The 27,018-nt window shown below is 47.1% G+C and overlaps 1 protein-coding gene across 2 annotated transcripts; it reads right to left on the bottom strand.

The window, feature by feature from the left end:
* Window positions 1-30: 30 nt before the first annotated feature.
* Window positions 31-26,928, bottom strand: UBE2V1 (ubiquitin conjugating enzyme E2 V1). 2 transcript variants are annotated; one of them, XM_024559332.4, is made up of 4 exons: window positions 26,833-26,928; window positions 11,873-12,021; window positions 2,991-3,116; window positions 31-1,751 (listed from the first exon to the last, which is right to left on the bottom strand). In XM_024559332.4, exons 1-4 carry the CDS (start codon window positions 26,852-26,854, stop codon window positions 1,605-1,607), a joined length of 444 nt encoding a protein of 147 aa, XP_024415100.2. In that variant the 5' UTR covers window positions 26,855-26,928; the 3' UTR covers window positions 31-1,604. The 2 variants fall into 2 exon arrangements, with proteins under 2 accessions (XP_024415100.2, XP_071077837.1); XM_071221736.1 differs by lacking the exons at window positions 11,873-12,021; window positions 26,833-26,928 and adding an exon at window positions 11,687-11,831.
* Between the last annotated feature and the right edge of the window lie 90 nt (window positions 26,929-27,018).

Below are 27,018 nucleotides of genomic sequence, written 5' to 3'. Positions count from 1 at the left end.
AAGAGGAAGAAGAGCACAGCTTCTTAAATATTAACGCACACTTTTTTTTTATTATATTAAAATCAGGCAATGGTCTGACAATAAAAAGGCTGCTTATGGAATACTGTTATGTTAAACTTTACTTACAGGATGTTAAATCCTTACAACTAAGGTTTTCCCCAGAAAAAGATTAATGGAAACATCAGGTGCTTTTCAGATTGGATAGTTGCTGCTTTAAAAGGTCGTTTTACACAAACACTAAATTACAAAAAAAAAACCCCTTCAGAACACAATGAGTCGTTTTTATTTCGTATGCACCCACATCTCAGCATTTAGTGGTCCTGAACAGAAAAGTGGGGAATCGTAGCAATTAGCCAGGAAATCGAGCCCGCCAATTTCGGGGTTCTGCCATGCACACCGAGTTCGTTCTTAATCCCTGCTGAGGACCGCGAGGAGCTACAGCACCAAAACCAAAGTATGCACCGGATTCAAGGTTCTTTTTGTTCCAGTTGTCAGATTCCAAACTAGACCCGAATGGAGGGCAAAGATGACCAAGTGAGAGCCCTGTTTGAAACTTCAATTTGTAAAAGCAAAAGCAATTATAGGGACAGAAACAAATTCATTCAGAGGGATCGTGTGCTTGCAAGTGTCTTCTGTGGCCTTCCTGAGCTAAAAAAAAACAACGCATCAGCTGATGATGGCAGCAGAGGGGCAGGCTGAGGACCCGATATTCATCTCCTAGGCTGGTGGAGAGTAAATCCACGTGGTTCCAAAACTCAACAAGGGAGGTCAGAGACTCTCCAACCTCACCTGATGGCTTCCAGCCAAAGCAAGGGAGTGTCACGGATAGTGTTGGGTGGAACCATGAAGAGAAGGACTTGAGGAGGAGTAAGGAGAAAGCAGCATCCCTCAATATAAAGGTGGGGGGAGGGGGAAGAAGATACGGGGAAAGCCCTGAATTCCTTGCCAAAGGCCAATTTTGGAGGGGAACGGGGGGGTGGGGTGGGGTGGGGGGTGGTTACAATCTATGCTTCGGCCAAGGGTGGTGGTAGAGAGTGGGGAAGGATGATGGCTTGGAAGGGGGACATCATTTAAGACTTAAGAAAAGAAACCAGGGGTGCTGATGAAGCACCCCCACATACCCAGCAGTAGTCCCACAGGCTGTGACCTGAAACCTTCACATCTACTCTAATAAGCCACCCCAAGCTGGAGGGCTGTTGCAGGGAAGGAGAGGGCAGGGGGAGGGGACGGGGAGAAGGCAGAGACCCCAGGCCATGTAATCAGCAGCAAGGTGATTGTGTGATGTGTCTTTTCACAGTTGAGTTAGATGTGCCCCACCGATTAAGATGGGAATCAATTTAAATACACTTTCTTGATCCCAGAAGTTCAACTATGTGGACAGTGGTTGCACTTGACAGGATGATTTGTTATAGCACAACTTACATATTTCAAATGGACAAAATTAGTATCATTTACAGTATCTTAAGATAAATTGCCTTTGAATGGGAGCTTCCTTTCCAGTACTTTGAGGTCTACAAGACGTATCTAGAAAATTTACTACTGTGGAAAATGAAGACTGCTTAAATCGAATGGGGGAAGGGGTGGGCCTGTGGTTTTTCTGTTGATTAATTGCTGTAACACTGTCCTTCGGGCGGCTGAGGGAGTTTCATATTTTCTTTAGACATCATTAGGCGCCGGAGCTCCTGCAGGACGACTTTGATACTATATGAATTCTGCCACTTTGCTAGCACTGATATGGCTCTTGGGTCCACCTATAAAAAGGCAAACAAAAACAAATGTCAGGCTCTCGAACAAAAGAGCAGCTGAACGCTGGAGTTACGCTACAGGACAAACTTGAGTAGATGCACTTTTCAAGTCGAACGCGCTGATCACACAATGCTACCTGACATGCAGAACACCTGCGAGACAGCCCCCGCCAGTCTGTTTTTCTCTTTCAATGACCCAAACCCTCACTGCTTGGGAGAAGGGAATTATGGGTAAGGAAAGCCACCTCTGGAGAAACGGCCCTGCTACTCAGTGAGATCCCCCACAACCAGCTCTAAAACAGTGACCTGCCTCTAGGCCGCTGTCACTGCTGCTCAGGGCCCATCCTTTCTCAACCCCACACCCAGGTGGTGGATGACACAGATGTGCAGGGTAGTCGGAAGACCAAAGGCTGGGTGCCTGGACCCCAGCTCTAGTGACAAGGGCCTGCCTCAGAGTCATCCTCCCTCAAGTTAACACAGCATTCCCTAAAAGAAAGTTCTCAAAGTATGGGTTGACTTCTAGACTGTAGGTGGAACTCAGGTACAATATTAAACTTTGAACATACAGTAACAAAGCTCATCTCTTTCCAATTTTCCCCCCAAGTCTTTGGAATGCCTCAAAATAAAGGCTTGGCTCATGTGATGCTAACGTGAGCTACGCCCTTGAACACCTGCCAGCCTCCCTTTTGAACAGACAGCAGGCCTCACAGACTCCATGCTTTTGGCGAGCAACAGGAGGAGGAAGAGTTTGTTAACCATGCTTTGGTTTTGTAATATTTCTTGTTGCCACTACCGCCTTATGACAAGTGAGACTAGTTTCCATTTGTGGTAGTAAAAATACGTTTAAAAAAAGCCAGGCCATTAGATTAAAAATAGATATGATATGCCAGTGGCCCACAAATCAGGCCCATGAGGTAGAAGTGTGACCCTGGGCAAGATCTTTCCCCGCTGTGCCTCAGTGTCCTCATTTCTACCTCAGGGGGGTATCACGAGGACCGAGAGAGCTCCTATTTCACAGGGGTCAGCAGAGCGCTGGCCCCAAGTAGGTGCTGAATGAGCGATGGTCAAATACAATCGGGAAACAGGCCCCGGCCCCAAATCTGCACGTGTTCACACTACAATACATTTTAATACATCATCAGAGAACTGAGGAACACACGGGATCAGGCCAAAGTATCCCTGAAAGTGAAGCACAAAGCATTTTTCAACCCCGAGGAACAAGCAGGGGCAGGGAAAACAACTTACCACTCCATTAGAACTATTAACTCCATTCATATTAATTTTTGTTACAAATCTTACAAAGGGGGGTGCTTCTGGGTATTTAGGTCCACATTCTATTTTAAGGCTGTATATTCGGTTTTCATAAATTGTCTGGAAGAGAAGGGTACAGAGATGTCAGGCAATTACAAAGACTTAAAAAAGGCAGACCTCCTGAGACCCTACCACCCCTGACCGCAGAACTGGTGCCTCTGCTTCCACCGCACAGGTCTACCGTTAGATTCGATCAGCCAGTGGTGACCAGTCCCTACACTCGTGTCTGTGATTTCTGGCCTCAGGAGAACAAAAAAGACAAAAAAGTTAGCATCGTGGAAGTTTTAAGTTAGCACCATCAAGTCCAATCAGGACTTGTTTTTGTGTTAATTTCTCTACTTTGCAGAGCTGCCCTACATTCTGAGGTGGTGTGTAGGAGGCATTCTCTACTCGGAGAAGTACATGTCTACGCACGCCAGGGTCATCAGCCAGTGCATTAAATGTCACTACGTCCAAAGCACAGAACAGACATCTCTTTAGAGAACTTCAAACCTGAGCAGAAGGTAGGGCTGGGGCGTAGATACGAGAGCTGCTTTCCCCCTTCACCACTCTGGGGCTGTGTCCTGCACAAGGGATCTCAACCTGTAGGTGCCCCCCCCCCAGCCCGGCCCTGCCCGCCATCCTTATGATGACCTGAGGGACATTCAGTGTGTGAGGCGGGGATGGGGAGAGCACCAAGGCCATTAGGCTGGCATAAGATATTTTCCTTCTTCAAACACCAGCCATGCCCTCTTTGGGAAACACTGGGAAAGTCCAATGCCCCACGTCAATGAACTTTTCACTGCAATGTCTGCTCAATGAGCAGCAAAACGGGCTGCCATTGCCAGGCTGTTCCTTTGGCCCCCAGTGCCCTGCCCCCACCTGAACTACCTACCACACAGCCTTTAAAACCCCACTCAAACAGCACCTCCCAGGTCCAATACTGTACAGGACAGGAGGCTAGTGCACCGCTGTCCTATTGTGACACCGCGTTGTTATCGCTTGTGTCTGAAGACCACACTGTGGCAATGCCTCCCCATCAGACTGGCACCCTCTCAGGCACCTGTGCCCCTTCCTCAGTGCCTGCTGCACAGGTAACTGCTCCTTAGGAAACAGCGACATCTGGCGGTCTCTGGGGAAATAAATTACAGAGGATGTGACTTAAACCCCCTATTTAGACAGTGAAAACACTGTCTAAATAGTGACCTGTCCCAAATAATAAAACTGGAACATATTTTAAGGTTCAGAAGACATTCATAATATATCCATAGAAACCTTTCACATCCATTTAACAGAGACATCCAACTGTAACAAAACCAAAACTCCTATCTGGATTTCTACCTGCCCTCAGCCGGCTCCACCATCTGGCAGTTAGTTAAAGCAGAAACCTAGCAGCCAGCCGTGACTCCCTCTTCCTGCGCCCCCACCTTCTGACGACCAGTCTCAGCTTCTACTCCCAAAAGAGATCCTGCACCCACCCACTTTCCTCCACTGTGGAACCTCATCTGAACCTCCCAAGTCTGCTTTCTCTCTAGCTCCCTACACTCTGTTCTCCACACAGCGGCCCGACTGACCTTTTCAATCCGGAAACTGGCCCTCCAAAGGCTTCCTAGTGACCCGAGAAGGAAGTCCAAGTTTCCCAAACAGACCTTGTGCACCCTGCCTTCCTCTCCTTTCATTCTTCTGCCTCCCCACCCAGGTGCTCTGGTCTTCTTACTCGCCAAGTTCCCTCTGTCTTGGGGCCCCTACACCAGTCCCTCCTCTGCATCCTGCAGCTCTCAAGTCCCCTTTGTCCCCACACCTGAAGACTGACACCCAGTCTGGTGTCGGACCTCCCCCTACCAAACACAGAGTAAGGAGGGAAGGGGCCTCAACAGAATTGGTACTCAGTGTTTGTCAAATGAATGGATGTTGCCCTTCATGTTAATTTAAAGTGAATAAACAGCTTGTTGCCATTAAGGAATTTCCTCAGAGGGAAAACAATCACTCAGTAAATGTAACAAGTAGGAAGCAAAGGGAGATGTGCTCTCCGTACAGACTGATGGACAACAGAGAAGGTGCATCCTCAGGACCCAGCATGGTTGCCACCAGCAACCACATGAGGCATCTGTTGAGTGCATGGGTCCCCAGTTCCCCTCTGCGTGTATCCTGCAGGCTTTGTCTGACATACAATTTAAAAACAGAATTTCTTACATGAAAAAGTCCCTGGGGAATGAGCTTGAGGTAATTTCCAAAGTCACAAAGTCTTTTAAAATGTTTTGATACCACATTGTGCAGGTATCATGTGCTGTCTGGTATGTGGCTTACCAGTATTGAAAAACTGTGAATGGTATCTATTAACAATAGCATAAAATGGGTGAGAAGGTGGGCAGCTCACTAACGGAATTCTGACTACCACATAGATTAGACCCTAACATCACTCTCACACTATTTTTAAATGCATCCATGCTACGACTCACTCAGAAAATAATAAGCAGTGAATGCTGACCACTGATGTTCCACTGGAAATTTCATTAAAACACAGTAAAAAATGCCTCAAGTCAAGTGAACAGAGACCCCTGAAGGGTCATTGAAAAGCCCGAAGTAAGATGTTGGCAGAAAGGAAATGAGCCTGATGGAGAATTGCTAGAACATTCTGTCTCTGTAAAGAACACAGTTCTAAAGATTCATTATCTGATCGTGAAATAAACACTTTTCACATTGTTGATGGGGCCTGAGCTCCATGGGACAGTTTGGCAATGCCTTCCAAAATGTGGAGCAGGCACGCTCAGCCCAGCAGAGCTCCATGGGACAGTTTGGCAGTGCCTTCCAAAATGTGGAGCAGGCACGCTCAGCCCAGCAGGACCCTCGCTAGGAATGCCCTGCAGGTGGACTCCTACTTGTACACAAAAATGCAAAGCATTGTCTGCCTCAGGAAAAATAACTAAACAATCTAAATGTCTGCTTGCAAGGGACTGACTCCACAAACATGGCACATTCGTATAATCGCACACTCCGTGGCCTTTTCAAAGGCGGCGACAAACGCACACACCGCCAAGACAGAGCTGGTGGTACAGCCTTCAAGTTGCAAAACATGTACAATCTACAGACACAAACAGAGGCCTCCCTCCAACTCTGGGACACTTATGCACACACAGGCTATTTCTCCACTAGACAGAACAGGGCCAGAGCATAGAGAGTATAAGCTTTTCCTGGACCTATAAATGTCATTCTCATATATATATGACATTCATATATATATATAAATGAGATAATCCCAGCTTAATCATGAGGAAGAACATCAGGCAAATTCCAAGAGAGAGAAATTCTACAAAATACCTGACCAGTACTCCTCAAAACTGTCAAGGGCAACAAAAACAAGAAAAACCTGAAATTGTCACAGCCACAAGGAATCCGGGATATGGTGACAAAATACAATGTAGTATCTTGTGTAGGATTCTGGAACGGAAAATAGACATAAAGTAAAAACTAAGAACACCTGAATAAATTATGGACTTTAGTTAATAATAACGTATCAGTATTTGCTCAATAGTTTTTACAAATGTACTATATTAACATAAAATATTAACAATAAGGGAAATAGGTAGGGTTTGAGGGGAATGGGAACTTTCTACGTTACCCTTGCAACTTTTCTGTAAAACTATTATAAATTAAAATTTATTTGAAAAATGTATAAGAAAAAAGTATTTACTTAATTTATTCAAAGAAAATGGCAAAATCTAAATTAATATATAATAAAATGGTGACACTAGGTTAACTAAACGTCAACTGCTACTCAATCTAAATGTTACGTAGTTATAGAAAAATTATGTGTTGTGCGGGCACATGCCGTGTGAGAATGAGGGGCGGACCCTCTAAAAAGTGAAACTGTGTAGAGCCTGGGAAGATCTTACTGACTCAGGATGTAGCCAGGGAGGCCAATCAGAGGCAGGTGCAAAAGGAGCCCCACCGAACTGCGGCTTGCAGTGAATGTGGGGAGGAAAGTGGGAATGTGGCAGTGAAGGATAAACCAGGAAAAGGCACCATACTAGGTACTGTAACAGACTTTAATACAGGGAATGGGTTACGTCTGTCACTGGACTAATTAAAGAGCTTAAAAAAGAGGGCCTGAGCTAGAACACAGATAACAACGGCAGGGAGCAGGTGGTAACCCTGAAGGTTGGGGGAACAAAGGGAACAGGGCTGCAGCTGGTCAGACTGAAGGCTCAGACGAGAGGTCTCGGGAGCTGACCAATGACTTCTGAGGAGGGGGTGCTGTGAGGCCGGTGCTGGGAGTGCCTCTAAAAGCTGAAGGCCAAAGCCCGAAGCTGCTGCCAGAATGATGGGCTGCTACCAGAGTGGCACAGACAGAGCAATAAGCAAACCGGCAGAAGCAAGTCCCCTCTCCTTGTCTTTTGGGCCCTCCCCTGCGTCCTGAGTGGTGAACCCTAACAGGAAGCCAGCTGACAAAGGAAAAATGTGCGCTGAGCACTAGCCCCAGGGTCCACAGCAGAGCAGGGAAGGGGGGGGGGCCAACGCTTGCAGCTCACTCACCAGCACTCGCACATGCCCTCTAGATAGTGACGAGACTCCTCTCGTTTTGTACAGAAACTCCCCCTCTCCCCACCAGGCAGGGCATCCTTCTGAGGGAGCCACAGGACCCATCTAGAGGCCACAGTAACTACTCATTTCCCTAATTCAACCCTAGGGCCACAGCAACAGTCCACAAGCTAAGGACTGAACTGTCACACCAACCACACAGTACTAATAAAATAAGAAGAAAGGCGCTTGCTCCTTTCCACTGGCTTCCTGTTTCTGTCAGTGTCACCCCAGCACTACAGGTCCAGAGCCTGGAGGTTAGAACAGGAATACTCTGTGGTCAGAAGAGAACTACTCCACATCTCACGCTGTGGACAGTCGAACATTGCCCACACTTTGCAAGGGACACTTGGAGAACTTGTTTTCCTTTAAAAAGGAAAAAAAAAAAGGCATTCAAATAGCTAACACACATATATAATAAAGCATACTCAAAGAGTACGAGAAGACATATGGTAGCCCTGACTGGTGTGGCTCAGCTGGGTGGGTATCACCCCGCAAAGCAAAGGGTCGCCAGCTGGATTCCAGGTCAGACACATGCCTGGGTTGCAGGTTTGGTCCCTGGTTGGGGCACATGCAGGGGGCAACTGACTGATGTTTCTCTCCCTCTCTCTCTTCCCCCCTCTCTAAAAGTAAATAAATAAAATATATAAAAAAGATACATATGGTGAAAGTCAGTCCCATGACCATCCTGGCCCCAGCCACCCAGCCAGATCCCTTCTGAAGGCAACCACCACCATCAATTTCTTCATGTTCCTCCAAAAGTACCCTAAGCACACAGGAGCACGTGTATTACGTGGGACCTCCTCCTTTCCTCCCGCAGCACCCCATCACTTGTGGCAGCATATTCCACACACAGCTTTGCACCTCGCTTTTCACTCATGTCACGGAGACCGTCCCCTTTTCAGCACACATACATTCGTTTCTTCATTGGACAGCTAAACAGTACATAATATCGTCAACTGAGACACCCTAAGGCGGTTTCCAATATTTTGCTACTACTGAAAACGCTGCATAAAAATAATCTTGCTTTTGGGCAATACATTCAAGAAAAGCTGAGTAAATTCCTAGCAGAATTTCAGGATCATAGGGTATATACATCTTTTCAATTTTGATGGATTTTCTCTTGAATAATACAGTAACAGAAACATAATAGGGAGATGAGTTACTCAAGTGCTCTATCTAGATGCTTCAATAACAGCATACACCTTGTAAGCTAATCTTAAACGGACTGGTCACAGGAAGCACCTAGAAGCAGACAGTTCCTGTTATGAGTTTGCTTTTTTTTTTTTTTTTTAATTTTTATTGCTATTCAATTACAGTTGTCTGCATTTTCTCCCCATCCCTCCACCTGACCCCAGCCAACCCGACCTCCTTCCCCGGCCTCCCCCCTCCCCCTTCATTTTGTCCATGTGTCCTTTATAGTAGCTCCTGTAATCCCCTCTCCTCTATGAGTTTGCTTTTCACCTTGGGAAGACAGGGCAATCCAAACTTTAGGGGTAAAAAGAGAGACGACAGCAAGTACAGGTGAGGGTGCAGAGAAACTGAAACCCTACTGCGTTGGTGGTGGGAGTGTAATTTGGGGCGGCCACTTTTGAGAACAGTTTGGGCAGTTAACATGCTCAACACAGAGTTACCACAGGAGCCGACAACCGCACCCTAGGTGTGGGCACCCGAGGGAGCTGAAAACATGTGTCCACACAGAAACCTATACACGGAAGTCTGCCGCATCTTTCATTATAGTCAAAAAGTGGAAAAAATCCTAATGTCCATCAACTACTTAATGGATAAACAAAATATGGTATACCATATAATGGAATATTATTCAGTCATAAAAGTTTAAGTGCTATTCAATGGGTAAACCTTGAAAATATTATACCAAGTAAAAGACAGTCACAAAAGACCACATTACATGGTTCCAATGATATGAAATGTCCAGAACAGGCAAATTCAGAGATAAATTAAGCTACTGACTGTCAAGGGTGAGGAGTGGGGGGCAGAATGGGAGTGACTGCCAGTGGGATGGGGTTCCTTCTCTCTGGGGTCACGAAAATGTCTCGAAATTAGTGATAGGTGCACTGTTCTGAGTATGATAAAAACCGCGGAACTGCACATTTTAAAAGTGTATTCTATGGTAAGCGAGTTCTACAGTCTGCGAATTACATCTCAATAAAGCTGTTATTTTTCTAAAAGGCTCTATGGGAAGCACCTTGCATACTGGGGTTTATTCATGAAAAGTCAGCCCTTTCTGGAAAGAGAGAAACTAAAACTCACGGTGATCCAAAGTGTTTTTGGTAGAACAGAGTCCTTCCAACAGACCTTAGTGGTTTATTTCACTCGTTCACTTACTTGTTCAAGTTTGTACCCATACTTGCCGTGTATAATACGCACTTTTACTGCCCATGTTTTTGAGGGAAAAATAAGGATGTGCATTATACCTGGGTAGTATCTGAAATACCTTGTATCTGTTCTTGTGTTTTGTAATTACTTGCTACAAAAATTTCTTATACCATAATATGTTCAAAAATAAATGCTAAAATTCCTTTACAATACAAAAAAACAAGTATCTAAATATAAATAGATAAAAACAGTGAATTAAAAAATCAAAAGATTTTTTCCCATGAAAGTTTGGGCCAAAACCATGGGTGCGCATCACACGTGGGAGGGCACTACACCCGGAAAGGACGGCCACTCAGTGGCACTCAGCGCACTCACAACGCTGTGCACCGGCTCACCGTCAGGCTGTTAGAACCCCAACACCGGCCTGTTGATGGGCACATCTACTGCACGAGCCCCTCCATTCTTAGTCGTTTCCAGGAGCTCTGCAGAGTGAGGAGTAGGGAACACTAGTTCTCACCCTCAAGAAATCTAAACCACTCTTAGAAAGAGAAACAAAGGAGTGAAGGGAGCCGTCTCCACACCGCAGACTTTCAGAGACAGCAAGCACAATGATCTCCACGAAGGAACGAGCTTTCTAGATGGTGTTTCCCCAGTATTTAACAAATCCCGAAAATCCAGGTTTTCACAGATCAAGAAATGAGTAAAAGCAAATTGAATATTAAAAAACTCCCAACAACTCCAAGCAACACTATGTTAAAAAAATGAGTCAAGAAGTAACACTAGTGAGTAGAGCCAGCCGTCTGCCATGAGTGTTCAGGACAGTCCCAGATCAACGTCAGACTGCCCTAATGCTTGGTGAACTGGGTTCTGGTTGTGACTTTCTACCCCCACAGAGGGTGCAGGGCCTTGCAGCCAGTGCAAAGAATGAACACCGCCATCCTTCAGCACAAGCAGGACCCAGGAAAGGCCCAGCTGCACTGAAGCCGAATCTCCTACTGCTTGTCTGAAGAAAGTGTCATAGCATGGGAATCTACTTCTTCACTCCTACATCACATCACTTCGTAACACTGGGCAACTCTGTAAGGGGGACAGAGGAAAACCCAAAATATAAGCAGGAGGGACACAATGTGGCAGAGTGGTTAAGAGCAGTCTCTGGGGGCAAGACCTGGTTTGGGAATTATGAGCCATACGGCACGTAATTCTACCTCTCTGAGCCTGTTTCCTCATCAGTTAAATGGAATGCAACTGATAACCTGACCAGAGGTTCTTGTGAGAATTAAATGACAGTTTGGGGGGGGGGGGTTACTATGTGTCATAAAAAAAGGTTATTTGGCATTATAAAGACTGGAACTCTCACGCATCACACACAAAACTCTAAAAGAGAGGTCACTTTCCACTGTCTTCTTTTTTGCAAAGGCCTCTGGGCCTAACAGTGCCTGGGACAGACCAGAGCAGATCAGGCAGGCAATAACCCTTTGTCAAAGGGCCCAAAAACTTAGGGTACAGATGCATGGCAGACCTGGGAAGCAATGAATCAAAACCACAACTGTGAAGGCTTTCCAAGGTTTATTTCAACACTGTATTTAGGAACATTGGCTGTATCTGGAGCCTTGTTATTTGATAAGCCCAATAGTTTGTTCTAAACTACATCGAGGGTACGATTACCTCAACCCTCACTGTTTAATCTACATTGTCATGTAAATTCACACTATGCGTCTAAACAGGTTTTTGCTTACCATTTAGAGGGATTAAACTGCATCAGAGGAGGTTCAAATATATAAACTGAAACTGGTCAAAAGAGAATAGCCACATTTCAGAAAATATACCATTGGTGAGCTTTTTCCGTGATAAGGCTACTATTTTTAAAAGGAGGCACCGTGAATGTAAGACATTGACATTTATAGCAGTAGCTCGACGCTTACTCTTGGAGGCCCAATTATCATCCCTGTCCATCTGGTAAGTGTCATGTCTTCGTCATCTTCTAGACCCCAGCTAACTGTGCCATCTCCTACTCCTTTCTGGCCTTCTTCGAGTTCTTCCAACAGTCGAAAATTGCGAGGGACTTTTACTCCTAAAATAAATGGAAAGAAATTCAAGATACTAGCAACTCCAGGGGAACTTGTAAACCTAGAGCTAGTTGCTCGTTACAACTACTTGGGAATGAAGATGCTAACATGCAAATAATTGCTCAAAGTCGTTGTACTTCAAACTCCCTGCTTTCCGAAGCTACTTGTAATTGACCAGCACAACCAGTAAGGAGCACATGGTGTTGTTACAGGCGAAGGGATGCCCGGAACGGGGCCAGATGCCCAAACCTAGAAAGACACCCCACTCCACCCCCATGCCTTTGACAAACTTGGTAAAGAAAGCATTTACATGTGAAATGTGGATTAATGTGGGTCCACTAATTTGAGATGAAAACCATCAATATCAAGTGCTAACAGAAGTGCCTTGGAAGAAAAGGAGCAATCTGTTTTGTTCTTAATACACACTTCTGAGGTGACGAGTGTGCTCATCTGCTGGAGTGACTCAAACTACCTGAGGAGGAAGAGTCGCCCTGGCTGTACCCAGTAACAGTGATGTCCACTTGATCAACCAAGAGCCAACCGAAGGCATCAGGGTAACATTTTAAGTTATTTCAGGCACAGTTACTCTGTTAAAGGAGAAATCTGAAAGAGGGCAGTCAGTTCTCTGATTTACTGGTTTCCCCAAACCCTAAAGCCTAACAAGTAGCTCACGAAGGCAGGCACCCAACCATGTCTCCCAGGTCCCAGCCACTACTCCCGAGTTCAGGCTGAGGCTTGGGCTGTTCCTGGGGGGCTTCCAGAACAGAGCCTAGGTTCTGGGGCCGGAGAGGGCACAAGGCTGTGGGAGGGCACAGGGCAACTCTCCTGGGGTTGCTCTCCCAGCCAGTTCTACCTCCTGCGCCCTCCTCCTTCCCTGGCATTTGGCCTACTTCCTCTGGCTAAACCTCCGGATCCAGGCGAGCTGCGAACTTTCTTTGCCTTAAGTGCTGAGCCCCCAGCTGGCTAGAATCTTGAAGGCAAGTAGCCCTTAACATGTGACTATGAACAAAGACCCCCCTGGAGGGACTCGAGACTTGTGGAAGGTGTTCCCAGTATGTCTCAGTATTTCCCAAAGTGTGGGACACGTGCTATATTAATTCAATTTGAAAACACGTCTGAGCATCTACTATACATATCAGGCCCTGGGGAACAAGCAGCGAACAAAATAAAAATGCCTTGCCCCCATGGGGCTTACATTCTAGTGGGACACACAAAACTGACAAAAAAAACCTGACACAAAATACACATCCACCTAGTATGATAGACGGTGGTGTTCTGAAGCAGAAAGCAACGAGGGGAGGGAGTTACGATTTTAAAGAGGGTGATCGAAACGTCCTATTACAATTGGGTGTCATTGACTGATGACCTGAAGATCGGGGAGTCTGACTTATGGAGAGCCAGGGGGGGGAAAGTGTTCTAAGCAGAGAAAACAGCAAGTGCAAAAGCCCCGAAGCAGGACCTTGCCCACAGCGTCACAGAACAGCAAAGAAGCCAACTTAGCTGCAGCAGGAAATTAGGGACTCCAGCTGTGACTGAGTGACACGAAGAAGCCACAGGGGTTCTAAAAAGAGGAATAACAGGGCCTGACTTGTTTCTAACAGGACCCCCCTGACTAGTGTGTGAAGGACACAGCGAGGGGAGCGAGGGCAGAAACAGCTGGGAGGCTCTTGTAGAGTGCCGCCAAAGAGAACACTGGCTGGGATGGGGCGACGGCAGTGAGGGTGGTGAGGGGCAGCATGGTCCTGGCCGTTCTGAGGTCTGAGCTGGCAAGATTTGCTGTCAGGCCCCTGTGAAGCACGAGAGAAACAGGAGTAACTGTGGCTCCCGGGCTTCTGGTCTGCGCTACGCAGCAGAGGACTTTAGGTGGCACACGAGTGAACACTTGCTTTTACAGTTATGTATTTACTTTTAAGAAAAACTTATTTAGGGCAGGTAATATATACTAACATCCCATTTATGCTGACAGTAAAATTCTCCTTTTTAAAATAAATGGAGGCCCTGGCTGGGGTGGCTCAGTTGGCTGGAGTGTCGTCCTGTGAACCAGATTGTGGGTTCGATTCCTGATCAGGGCACATGCCTCAGATACGGGTTCAGTCCTTGGTTGGGCTGCATGTAAGAGGCAGCTAACTGATGTTTCTTTCTCTCCCTCTAAAATCATTAAGTATGTCCTCGGGGGAGGACGTAAATAAAGTAAAATAAATGTAAGCAAGAGAGTCAATTGATTGAAAAAAATATCCAATTGCACAGCAAAAACCTGAAAGCATACTTGAATGGTTTGTTTGGGAAACACTGGCGTTTTTATCCATAGACAGCCAACTGGATTATTCAGCTATTATGAATTAAATCTCTTCCAACAAACACGAAACTGAAAGATGTTTATGACATTATGAGCAAAAAGCGAGAGAATACAACATCTTTTATTCATAAAGAGGTAAATCGAAATCTTTAATGATCCTAACTAATTTGGCTTAGAGAAAAAACCCACTGTGCATCACTATCGGTTCATTGAAAACCAGAAACTAATGAGACCGAACACTCAAAGAGCACAGAGTCATGCCGACAGGAAGACTGAGAAGTACTGGGTACCTGTCATAGACGGTGCAACAGCTGAACCGTGTTCCTGCACATTCCTGTTGAAGCCCCGACTGCCCGTGCCTCGGAGTATGACTGTATTTGGAAACACTGCTTCCGAAGAGGTGATTTAGTCAAAGTGAGACCACTAGGGTGGCACCTCATCCAATCTGATTGCTGTCCTTACAAAAAGAGGAAACTGGACAGATTCCTGGATACGTAGAATAAACACACTGACAGCTGTGTGGGAGGGGGTTGGGGCTGGGTGAGAAGGGTGAAGGGATTAAGCAAAGAAATAAAAAAAAGACAGACAGACAGACTCAGGGACACAGCAGTATGGTGACTGCCAGAGGGAAGGGAGTCTGGGGTGGGTAGAAGAAGGTAAAGGGGGGATAAACGGTGACCTGACATGGGATGGCGAACACACAATACAATATACGGATGTTGTACTGTAGAACCGTAAACCTGAAACCGATATGATTTTATTAACTTATGTCACGCCAATAAATTCAATAAAATAAGTAATAAAATTAATTAAAAAAGAGGAAATTGAGACACACAAGAGACAGCAGGGGACACACACTTGCATGGAGGAATGGCCATGAGAGGACACAGTGAGCAGGCGGCCATCTGCACTTGGATTTTTTCACTTCTAGGCTCCAGAACTCCGAGCAAATAAACTTGTTGTTCAGGCCACCCGTCTGGTATTTTGTTATGGCAGCCCTAGAAAACTGATGTAGATGCTGAGTGACATCTTAAGTTTAAGTTGGAAAGGACAGAGACCAAGATGGTAATAAGACTAGTTATCTCTGGGTACAAAGATTATGGGTGATTTTTCCCCTTTTCTGTATTTTTCTGATTTCTTTTACTTCTTGTTATTTGCATAACAAACAAAACATTAACCACACACTTAGGACCCACATCAACCACACTGCAGGCAAGGTCCTACTTCTGGGCCTTTGCACTCGCTACTCCCTCTGCCTGGAACTCTCTTCCCCAGATATCCATCAGCCACGCTCCCTCACCTTCTCTGGGGCTTCAGTTGTGTGATCCCCGACTGCAACAAGGACCACAGATTCTCTGAGAGTGGGAATCGCACTTAATGGTACTCCTGAAGTGACTGTGATTTTAACTTTTTAGGTCAAAGGAACAACAGCAAAGCACAATAGCTCCCATAGCTAAGTCCTTCACTACTGAATGGAAGTTGCTCTTTTGGGCAAGATAAATGTACTACTTCCTTGTGTCAGAAAAAAATTAAGTCAGGCTGGACTAACTATTTCTAGCATGCCTACTCCTCTTGTAAACTTTGGCAAAGAACATCCTTATGGCTAAAAATGTTACCCCTTCATCTAACCACCAGATCTGATTAGGACATCCTAATCCAAATATCACGAGTTCATTACTACTAGTTTCAAAACAGGTGATGAACTCAAGTTATATTTTTCTGATGTCTGATTCCTACTTGTGAAGTAGGGGAAAATATATTAGTAATGAATCCTATACTTCCAACAGACATTTCCATGGGATTAGAAATTCACCATCTATTAGGCAGTCTTGAAATATTCCAAGCAGGAGTTGGAATATGCATTAATATCAGAATAACTGTACTGTACACTGATTAATTACAATAAGCATCTATTCCATTTGAACAGGAATTCTCAAACGTTTTTGGCTTCAAGACCCCTTTATACTCTTAAAACTTACTGAAGGTTTTATAGAGCCTTTGCTTATGTGGGTTACAGCCATTCATATATACTGAATTAGAAATTAAAGATTTTTAAACTATTTAATTCACTTAAACTAACCACAACAAACCACCGTGTGTTAAGATAAATAACATATCTTACATTTTCCAAAGAACAAAGGGAAACCAGTGAGGAGAGCGGCATGACTGCAAATCCCTCACTGGGGTGAGCCGGACAGCACGCATCCTGTCCAAAGGGCAGTCGCTCCTTCTCTCTGGCCAAACGTCGGTGGGTCAGATTCTGCTCACGGTCCAGCACTTTGCACCCTCTGAGATCACCTAATTATGTTCCCCAAATCTCTTGGAATTCTAACATCCTAGATTTAGCTCAGCAGATGTTTTTAAATCCTTTCTTTTGTCAGAAGGGTAAATAAAGATCGATAAATGCTGTGCTGGTTCGGCATCAGGCCGTCAAGCGCTTCGTGAACCTTCAATGAGCTGAATCTTGAATTTAAGTTCGCACGCTGGCTAGCATTAAGGAGACTGATTTTTTAATTCATTTTTTCTAAGGCATAAACTTTTATTTTCATTCAAATATCCACTAGAAGCAAAGTTTGGGGAACGAACACCTTGCAGAAATCAGGAATTACAAAAAAATTTGCCAAGTATGAAGTGACTCATTTAGTCTTTCCTGACATTTAAATAGAAGTTGCTAATTGGCAGCAGTTTGGCGGGTGTGCTGAACTCTGCTTGGTGAGGGGCCATTTGGGGGCTCACCATGTTTAATGCGTGCAAACCTGAGCTTATTTCACATTCACAGGCACAAAACCCACACGTCTCAGGACTGCAATAAAAAAAAGTGTGCCAGGATTTTTAACCTGCTTGTGAAAATGTCCCTTTATGTAAATTTGTCAGTAACACGCATGCGTGCGCGCGCACGCACACACATACACACCTTCTTTCAGTGCAGTAATCATCGAACAGTATGCTAGACCTCATAGGGGCTGTGAAAGAAATAAAAGCGGGGCCTCCCAACCAGAGTGTTGTCTCACTATGGAAACAAGATGTACACATACCGAGTTCGATACAGGAGGACTATTAAAATATATGACAAACGTAACCTATCACGGGACCATATTTCTTAACCTCTGAGCGGGGTCACAGACCCCTCTGAATTTGATGATAAAGAGGTGGGGCCACGTTACTAGTCAGGACCGGACTGGATCCTGAGGGTAATCAGCAGACAGCTGAAAGGCTCTGAGTAAAATGAGAGAGAAGGCAAATCTCCTGGGTAACGTCAAGATGCGCCGGAAGGCCCAGAGGCCATATTAGGAAAGTGCTACTGTAATACTAACAGTCTCCCAAACCAGGGGTATTTGCTTAGAGCAAATACTGTTGATAGACAAGTTATCAAACTTCTCTGTTCGGACTAGATACATAGAAAACAGAACGAGTATTAAGACATTTAAGGCAGAGCATATTAATTTGAATGACTGTGGTGTCAGATGCCATTTTTACAATGCAGCACAGGCTTCAGATAAATATTTGTTGAAAAAATTTTAAAAATTGAGCCAAGTATAAAAAGGTATGCAAACTCCATTTCAAAAGAGACGGGAATCTTTTATACGAAGACTATACAAAGTCAACCCAGGCTTCCATGTAAGTATATACTCACAAAAATGATCTTTAGATACTTTCTTTTAATCCTCACCTGAGGACACTTTTTCCACTGCTTTTTAGAGAGGAAAACATCGACTCGAGAGAGAACTATTGATTGGCTGCCTCCCGGACATACCGGGATTGGGGAGCTAGGCACCTGGATTTGGGACCAAACTGCAACCTAGGCATGTGCCCTGATAGGGAATTGAACCTGCAACCTTTTGGTTACAGGACAATGCTCCAACCAACTGAGCCACACTGGCCAGGGTGATCTTTAAACACTTTATGACCACAAATAAGATACCTGATCTACCGCTCCATTTAAAAAAGGCTGATCAGGGTAATGGCTAAGTTATCTTTCACAAATAAGAATCAGAGTGTAGTATACTTTAGAGAAAATTCTTTAATTTCTCAGCAGAGGATTAAAAGCACAGGCTCAAATCCCTGCTCCACAACTTTCTAGCAATCTAGTTGTGTGACTGTGCAAATGACTTTGAGCCTCAGCAACACTGAGGATCTCAGGACTCCCTGCCCCTGTAGGTGGTGGGATGAAGGAATGAAGGGAAACCTACAAAGCACCTTGTGCAATACCTGGCACAGACTACTGAATCACCTCCATCAGCACCGTATTATCCATCGTAAGATTTAAAGAACCCTCACTTGGCCCTCTATCCCCTTCTAGCTACCATCTCATTTCTTTGTTCCTTCTTAGCAAAAAACCCTGTAAGGGCTGGCTAGATTCCTTGCCTGCAATTCATCATGTTACTTGCACCTACTTCGATCAGGCTTTTCACCCGGTCACTCACCAAAACTGCTTGTCAGGGGGACCAAGCAGTACCCTCTAGCCAAAATCCTGAGGTCAAGCCTCAGTCCCCACTCCAAGCTCCTGGAGCTCTCAGCAACAATGGATTACTGACCCCTGTAACTCTTCCCTTAGCCTCTGGTTCTCTTCCCACCTCCCTAACCTCCCAACACTAACTGCTGGCCTCAGGGCACAGCCCACAGACCAGACTCCTGTCTACTCTATCACCCAGGTGATTTTACTCAGCTCAGGGAAGCTGATGACTCTCCAATTTACATTTTCAAACAACTGCCTCCTAGGCATCTCCATTTAGATGCCTAACAGGTCTCTCCGACTTAAAACACTTCCAAAAACACTTACACTACTCGAAAACCAAAACCGACCCACTCCTCAGTCTGAGTGTATCATACATTTACCAGACTGCTCTAGCCAAAGATCTTGGAATCATAATAAGAAATCTTTCCCTTACATCCCATAGCCAACCCATTTCCAAATACACCCCAAATATGATCATTTTCCCCATCTGCACTGTGACCACTGTAGTCCATGCCGCCTCAGCTTACCTGTTTTGTCTACCTGGTCTACCTTCTCCACAGTGAGCCTTTCAGAAGTTAGATCCACCTCTCCCCTACTTAAAGTCCTCCCCACGTCCCCACTTGCAAGCAGTACACACCCAAACTCCAACCTCCCCTACAGCAATGCACCTGCTTCTCCAACACCACTCACTCCCTGCCACCCTTTCTCGTGCTCCTCAGCCTTCTTCAGCCATACCGCCCTTCTTTAAGTTTCTGAATGAGCAAACTGCCTTTCCACCTTTGCATTTCCTGTTCCCTCATCCTAGAATTCTTTGTCCCACAGCTCTAAGTAGCTGGCTGGCTCCCTTAATCTTCATTAAGGTGTAACTTTCTGTTTCCTGTCTTGCTTTCTGTCTTCACAGCACTCATTACCACTTGACATTAATTTGTCTGTCTGTTGCATCTGAACATAAACTTCATTAGGGTAAAACTTCATCTGTTCTGTGTGCTGAGTTCAATACCTTCAAGAGTGCTTTGCCCAGAGTATGCACTCAAACACTTGCTGAGTGAATGAGTGAGTGACTGGGTGTTAAGCTAGGCATATTATTTCAGAATGGTGCTCGATGTCACAAAATTCTAACTCTGGTTTATTTCTGAAAATACAGCAGGGAAACTCACAGTACTATTAAAAGAAGTCTAACATTATAAACATCATCAAACGGGCTTAGTTAAATTTTAAATAGCCTGAGAAAAGCTATATATTAAAATTTTAATGTAATGATCTCAAGCAGAAACACAAATCTTAGACTAGAAGCCAGTCCGCAGAGGTCCTCTCAGAGCCTGCTCTCCCCGTATACCTTCCCCCTCCCACAATGTCTGCGCTGCACTTTCCTTTAAATTTTATTTTCTTTCTTTTGTGTTGTCTGACTCACTCTCCGAGCTTCTCAAGTAGAGCTGTGACTCATGCAGTCCTGCCTCCCCAGAACCTGGTGTGCTGTCTGGCACGTAATGGTGCTCAATAAATGCTTCCTGGGCAAACGGCCCCTCTCCCGCCCCCGCTGTGCACTCTAACATGGCCTACTGTGCGCACAACGTTGGACACCGAGACTGGTTTCTCGTTTGAGGTAACTATTACTTGGTAACTAGTTTTCTTTTAATCTTTTTTAGTTTTATTTTTTAATGAAGTATAATTGAGACTTTTGGGGAAACTTACTTTTTAATGAGGGAAAAATGGGTTTTCATTCAAACCATAAAACCAAGGATTCTTCACTGTAAAATGAACTTAGTTTCATAAAATGCATATGAGAGCATGCTACTGGTATTCCAAACCATTTGGAACCTGAATATAAAGCTAATGCACCAGTATTTTCTACAAAGCGAGAGCATTTAACTCCAAATGGCCCAACTACATCCTAGTTCTAGGACATCACAGGTACCTCAGGGACATAAACCCAAACACTGGTGGAGTTCGGAGGTCCTGGAGACCAAGATCCTGTGAGTGCATTAGGCACAGGTGAGGCTTTCATCCCACTCCAAATGGAGAGTATAAGCTCAAAACTATGATATATTCATTTTAACAAAAGAGTTCACTGAATATGTTAAATAATTAATCCATAGGTGCCAGACCCCAGAAGCACAGCAGATCAAATATACTCTAACATATTTTCCTTCCCACAGCAATTTAATCCACTGAATCAACCTAAATGTTAAGATCCCTAACATTAATGTGTGAATCTGACTCCTAAAAGGCAGCTGGAGAAACAGCTTCGAGTGACAATACAGAGGAGGTGAAGTAGACTGTTGCTAATTAAGACTCCAACTATTAAAAAGTTAACTATGAAAATGTTAAGATAACTTAACCAAGGTGCTAAAACATCACAGAAAACCCATGATTTTTTTAAAAAAAGAAAACATTTGTTCCTGTTACTTCAGAATTCTTCTTTCCAGAAGGATTTTCCCTGGATCTGTGTCGGTATCAAAAGTCAGCCAGTTATTCCACTGGCTAAATATAAACGGAAAAGTCAGCAGCTGCAGGATGTTACAAAGAAAATACGCATACGACAAGTAGGTTGAAAAAGCATGAAGATTTGATAGAGTTTTACACCATGTCATAGTATAGAATGTATTTATTTATAGTATAACATTTAATGCAGTAATCTGAAACACAGCAACATATTAAAATATTTCTGGTATAAAAAGGATTTTGAAACATCTTTTGGGAAAACCATGACTACAAAGAAGCAGCAGCTATTACAGCATGCTGATCTTTTTAAAAAATTATGTTTTATTGATTGTGCTATTATAGTTGTCCCAACTTTTCCCCCTTTGCCCCTCCATCCAGCTGCCCTCACACCACTGTTCATGTCCATGGGTCATGTGTAGTTTCTTTGGCTACTCCATTTCCTATACTGTCCTTTACATCCCCGTGGCCATTCTATAATGGCCTATTTGTACTTCTCGATTCCCTCACCTCTTCACCCATCCCCACCCCCCACCCCCCGAACCCTGGCCTGGCCTAGGTCTTGATTTAAAATGGCAGAGCCTCACAGGTTTCTCCTGAAAAGAAAGCTGCTAATTAAAACAGGTTTGGGTGCCCATTCAGGGAAGACAGTGCATTGAGCTAGGCGTCTGGTTGGAAAATACGGAGGCCTAGAAGGTGATGTATCTGGATTCAATGTTCCTGAAAAGCGGATATGAAGTTAGGAGAAGTTAACTTTTATTTCTGAGGGACTGGCAAGTGCAGTCTGGATGCCTGGTTAGTGCCTGCCACGAGCACATTTCTCTCTCCTCTACAGCACTGGTTCTCAAGTACGGTCCCCAGGCCCGCATCTACCAATCACTGGGATCTTGCTAGAAATGCAACCTCTCAGGCCACACACCAGACTACTGCGCTACACCACAGAACCAGCATCTGAAACTCCGAGGGTGGGGCCCAGCGAGCTGACACACTCTCCGGGCCATTCGGATGCACACTCGTTTGAGAACCACTGATCTAAGGGGAAGAAACGGTGGCTATCATTCTTTACAGTCTGGATAATGTGACAGCAAACAATTGATGACAAAAATGCAAGATCCTGTGGGGTTTTTCTTGTTTTTTTTTGTTGTTGTTGTTGTTTTTTGCTGTGAGGGACACCGAGGCTAAAGATCAGATTTCTTCTGACAGGGTGGAGACAAAGAGTAAGACGTGGGTAGTGTGTGGGGACAGTAAGGGAAGGAGAGGACAGAGTTAAATCTAAGCTTAATCAATTGGAAGCAGGAAGCGTTTGCAGTCCTCTAGGCAAGAGAAAGATGGTTCTGGTTGGGCAGGATGACAATAATGGAGACGAGGAGAGAAGGACTCGGCACCTGCTGTGTGGTCACACCTACTGGTTTGTGATTGGAAGAACGTAAGGATGAGGAAGGAGTCCTACCTGACAGTCATCACTACCTGCCCGTGAAAGAAAGCATCAGCCAAGGCAGAGACCTGCCTTGACGTCAACAGACCTGCCGATGGTGGCAGGAACTTGAGACGCCGAGCTGAAGAACAGGCAATGGGGGCTGGAAGAATGATAACATAGCCAAGAGCACAGATCCTGGTTCTGTACCCTGGCTCTGCAAGGCACCGGCTCTGCGCCTCAGTTTCCTCACACTCACAAGTTACCTGCTTCAAAGGGCTGCTCTGAGAAACGGGATAATGTATTTAATACAGCATCTAGCACATCGTAAGCCTCAGAAGTGCAGCTCAGAAAGAAGTCTGAAGGGCTTGCATGTACTTTGTACATGATATGGGGGGGAGGGTCCCAAGCCCAACGAGTACAAGTTATTGAGTATAAGGTCCAAGTAACAGCTTCCTTAGAAATGGACCTCACATTACTCAGAATGGGGTATCAAGGGGCCAGGAATACATTCTGTATTCCACTTTCATCAAATTACTGTAAGCAACATTCAAGTGAAAGAGAGGAAGAAGAAGGAGAATGTGGTTGGTGGAAAGGGGTGGTTTCAAAGTTACTGCAAAGGGGAAAATCATGATCCTCAAAATCAACCTTGGCAATCCCCAAGGCGAGCGATTGGTTGACGGCCCAGCAAAGAGCTCCCCCACCCCTGGGGCAGGTGGTCTGTTCAGCTGAGCACTGGATGGAGCAGTTTGCTTGAATGCCAGGCTCACGCTGTACAAAAGGCACTAGGCTACAACAGGCACAACAAGATGCACACACAGTGAGACACTTCGGAATGAGACCAACGAAGAGCCTACAGGTTCACATCTCCCGTCTCTACCTCCCTCTGGGAAACACCCTTGAATGGAATGGAACCTCCACTGCCCATATGGTTAAGTTTCCATAGGCTGAGTGTGTGTATGAGGCCTTGCCAATGTACACAAACTTAAGGCCGTGCCCAGCCAGGGCTTACTCTTCCGGCACCCAGTTTCCGGTTATCTGCCAGGGAAGCCTGAGGGATGCTGGGTGAGAAGGACCTGGCAGCCAGGAGCCAGTGTATGAGGTCCTGCAAGCCTGCACAAGGCAGGAGGAAGTCACCTGTCCCAGCACGGGCAAATGCAGGGATTCTGGTGGGCATTTCACAATCCCCCTCTAGGATCTATGCAGAAATCATGCCCTGCAGGAGCAAGGGAGGTGTGAAGGTGTTGCAGCCAAGAGTGAAAGCAGTGACCATAAAAAACCAAGTTCAGCCCTCACAGGAACTCAGAGGCTTCACAGCTGTTTCCTGGCAACCAGGAGTGGATTCATCGAGGGGCCTGTTCTAAACTTGACTAAGGAAGGCCTCAGGTCCCCCGACCACACCTCGAAGACTTCCTAGGGTTCGAAAGCAAAGAGGTGGGTGCACTGTCTTAGTTCTGCCCAATTACAATCTCTCAGCTTCCACTCAGCGCTCTGTGCTCCCTTCACTGCCTAGGGGCACCGGTTGGATCCTGTCATTCCCTCTTTCTCAGACTCTTAGTCACTCAATAAATGTTTACTGAATATCTACTTCACACCACGCACCAGTTCAACAGTTTCCCTTCACGCTGAACAAAACCCAAAGCCACGTCTCTTCAGCTCATCATCGGTAACATTCCTCTCTCGCACACTAAGGCCTTTATTTGCTTTGTGCCAAGCCCGGTCCTGCCACAGTGCCCTTGCACTCACTGTCTCCCCCTCTCCTGCCTGCGACACCCTTCCTGCAGGTGGCTCCTTCCGTCACGTGTCTCAGTTCAAATGCCCCCCTCCGAAGTCTTCCCGAACCACCTCTCCAGACACCCTTTACCCCATGGCATGGTCTCCTTCCCAGCATTTACTGCTCTCTGAAATTGTCTCTATTATTTGCTTCTTAACGGCATTCTCCCTGACATCGGAAAAGCTCTGCAAGGACAGGGGCTATGCCCACCCTGCCCACTGTTGACAATGAGACACGGCAGGCCCTCCATCAGTGTCTGCCGAAGACACTGGCAGGGGAGTGTGGAGAAACCTACCCCCTGCTACCCACACCATGCCCGCGGCGCCTGCACTGCACCAGTCGGGAGCTGACGAGCCTCGGCGGACCACCACTGCACTTCTGAAGCGCTCTCCAATGGGCAGGGCCTCAGGGGCTTCGCATCAGGTCGCTGTTACTCCGGCTTGTACGTGGCCAATGTTAAGTGACTGACAACAGGGCTGGGATGTGATGCCGTGATGCCGCCAGAAGGCTGGTGGCCACCGGCACACTGCACCTCCCGTCGCCCAGTTCAGGGCAGGCTGGCAGGGGTGTCACTCTGGGGAGAGTCTCCCGCAGCAGTCTGGCCTGCCTCGGCCTCTCTCTTCTGACTGTGCCCGCGGCACTATCTTGGCAACGAAGAGACTCGGCACTGTTTCCACTGAAGCCACAGTCTGGGAAGACCCTGTGGTCTCCTCTACCCTCCAGGAAGACCCCCTGCTCTACCTGTAAAAGGCAACCTGTGGGAGGTCTGTCAGATGCCCCACACCCACTGCCTCCTATTCCCACCGACGGCCAGACAAGGATGGCTCCCTGGGGTACCAGAGGAACACCAGCCTGGACAGACGGCCTCCCCGCAGCCCGCTCCTTTCAGGGCGTCAGCCCCAACAGTGCTGCTGCTGCAAAGGGCCGAGGCTTTCAGGACCCAGGCTAGTGGCCCTGTTCACTTCCTCCCTCCGAACTCGCCCCCACCTGGGGGGGCCTCCTTGGCCACCCTCACTGGCAGGCACTCCAGCCGCACAGCCTTCTCAACAAAAGGGGGACACCGGCGCCCCCAAACCCTGCACTTCCGGAATCAGCCCCTCTGGGGACCTCGGGCCAGCCAATCCTCCCCCCGCCTCCTCAGGGTATTAACCATCCCAGGTCCAACGGTGGGACGCTGAGTCTGAAACGGGCCTTCGGGGGCGGGGGATCCGATCCTCGGGCCCCCTTAGGGGTGCAGAGCAGGGAACCCAGTCTCAACACAAGCGCTGCTTCTCTTGGCTTCTACCAGGGGCCGGACGGACTCCCCCTCCCCAGGGGGAGCCCCTCAGTTCCTGCCGCCCATCCCGGAGAAGCGGGGGCTTCCTCGCTGGTCTCCCTTCCCCAAGCAGCCACGCAGAAAGTCCCACCGCACTGGGCCCTTGGACCCCGCATGCGTATTTCCAATGTCCGGAGGAGTCTCCCTAAAACAGACCCTTCCAGGGCAAGATTCCCTCACCCGACGGAGGAGGGCATTTTTCTCCTCTAACAGAAACATCTCTGAAACCCTCACGGCTGCCAATTCGCCTGTTTTTCACCCAATATCGCAGGTTCCCAGCTCCCGCCCCACCGGAGCCTGCCTCCTAGCATCCGTGTCCTCAAACTGGGGCTGCTGACGCCGGGGTCATTCCACGACCGGCCGCGCCAGCCTGCCAGCACCCTAGGGAACCCGAGATCCTTTTCCCCCGCTCACCGATTGTGTGGAGACGCCCTGGATCCCCAGCCCCAAGGCTCCCCATCCTTTTCTGATTAAAATAGAGATTCCTTAAGGCTCCCCTTTCCAGATAAAAACAGACATTTCCTCAGCTAACCCCGTCCCCAGAACTAACGCTGGAGCCGTCCGCGCAACCAACCGGGGATCCTCTCAGCCATCCCTCAGGATCTCGTTGCCTCCTCCCATCCATCCTGGGGCTTCTCGAAGTCCCAGCCGAACGGACATCCTCAGGCTCCCCCCGCACCCGGACCCGCACCACCCAGTAAAAGACTTCCATCAGCTCTGGGGCGCCTCCTCCTCCTCCTCCTCTGGGGAGCCCATCGATCTCCCCCAAAGAGCCGCCGGCCCCGATCTCCTCAACAGTGCCTCTAGGCTCGCCACCATCCCGTCTAGGCCACTAAGTAGCGCCGCGGGGCCCGGCCCTTCCTCTCCGCGGGGCTCTCACGCCGCCCAAGGGAGCTTCTGGGCCTCGCCGCGCCGCCCACAGGCCCCTCAGGCCCCCGCCCGTGCTTCCGGCCGCAGCCTGCTCCTCCTCCCCACTTCAGGCCGGCAGGGTCGCCGCCGCGGAGCCCGGCGGACAGAGGCAGCGCCAAGGCCCCGGTCACGCTGCAAGGGCCTCTGCGAGTCCCCGACCCCCGGTCCGGGCCTGCCTTCCCTCAGCCCGCAGGGCCCGGCACCCCCGCTTACCAGAGCCCGTGGTGGCTGCCATCTTGCGTCGCTGTCGCTCGAAGGCCGGCCCCTTCTTCACCCCCCACCCGTTCCCGGGCCCTTCTGCGCAGGCGTGCGCGGACGCGCAGACGCCGCCGCTGACGCCCGCTCCGCAGACCACGCGACCCGACGCGGGGAAGAGGTTTTTTTTTTTTCTTCCTTCCT

Source organism: Desmodus rotundus, chromosome 6 (assembly GCF_022682495.2).
Source record: "Desmodus rotundus isolate HL8 chromosome 6, HLdesRot8A.1, whole genome shotgun sequence".
Classification (NCBI taxonomy): Eukaryota; Metazoa; Chordata; class Mammalia; order Chiroptera; family Phyllostomidae; genus Desmodus; species Desmodus rotundus.
The sequence above is the reverse complement of the archived record's forward strand: the minus strand, read 5'-3'. Positions and strand labels throughout refer to the sequence as shown.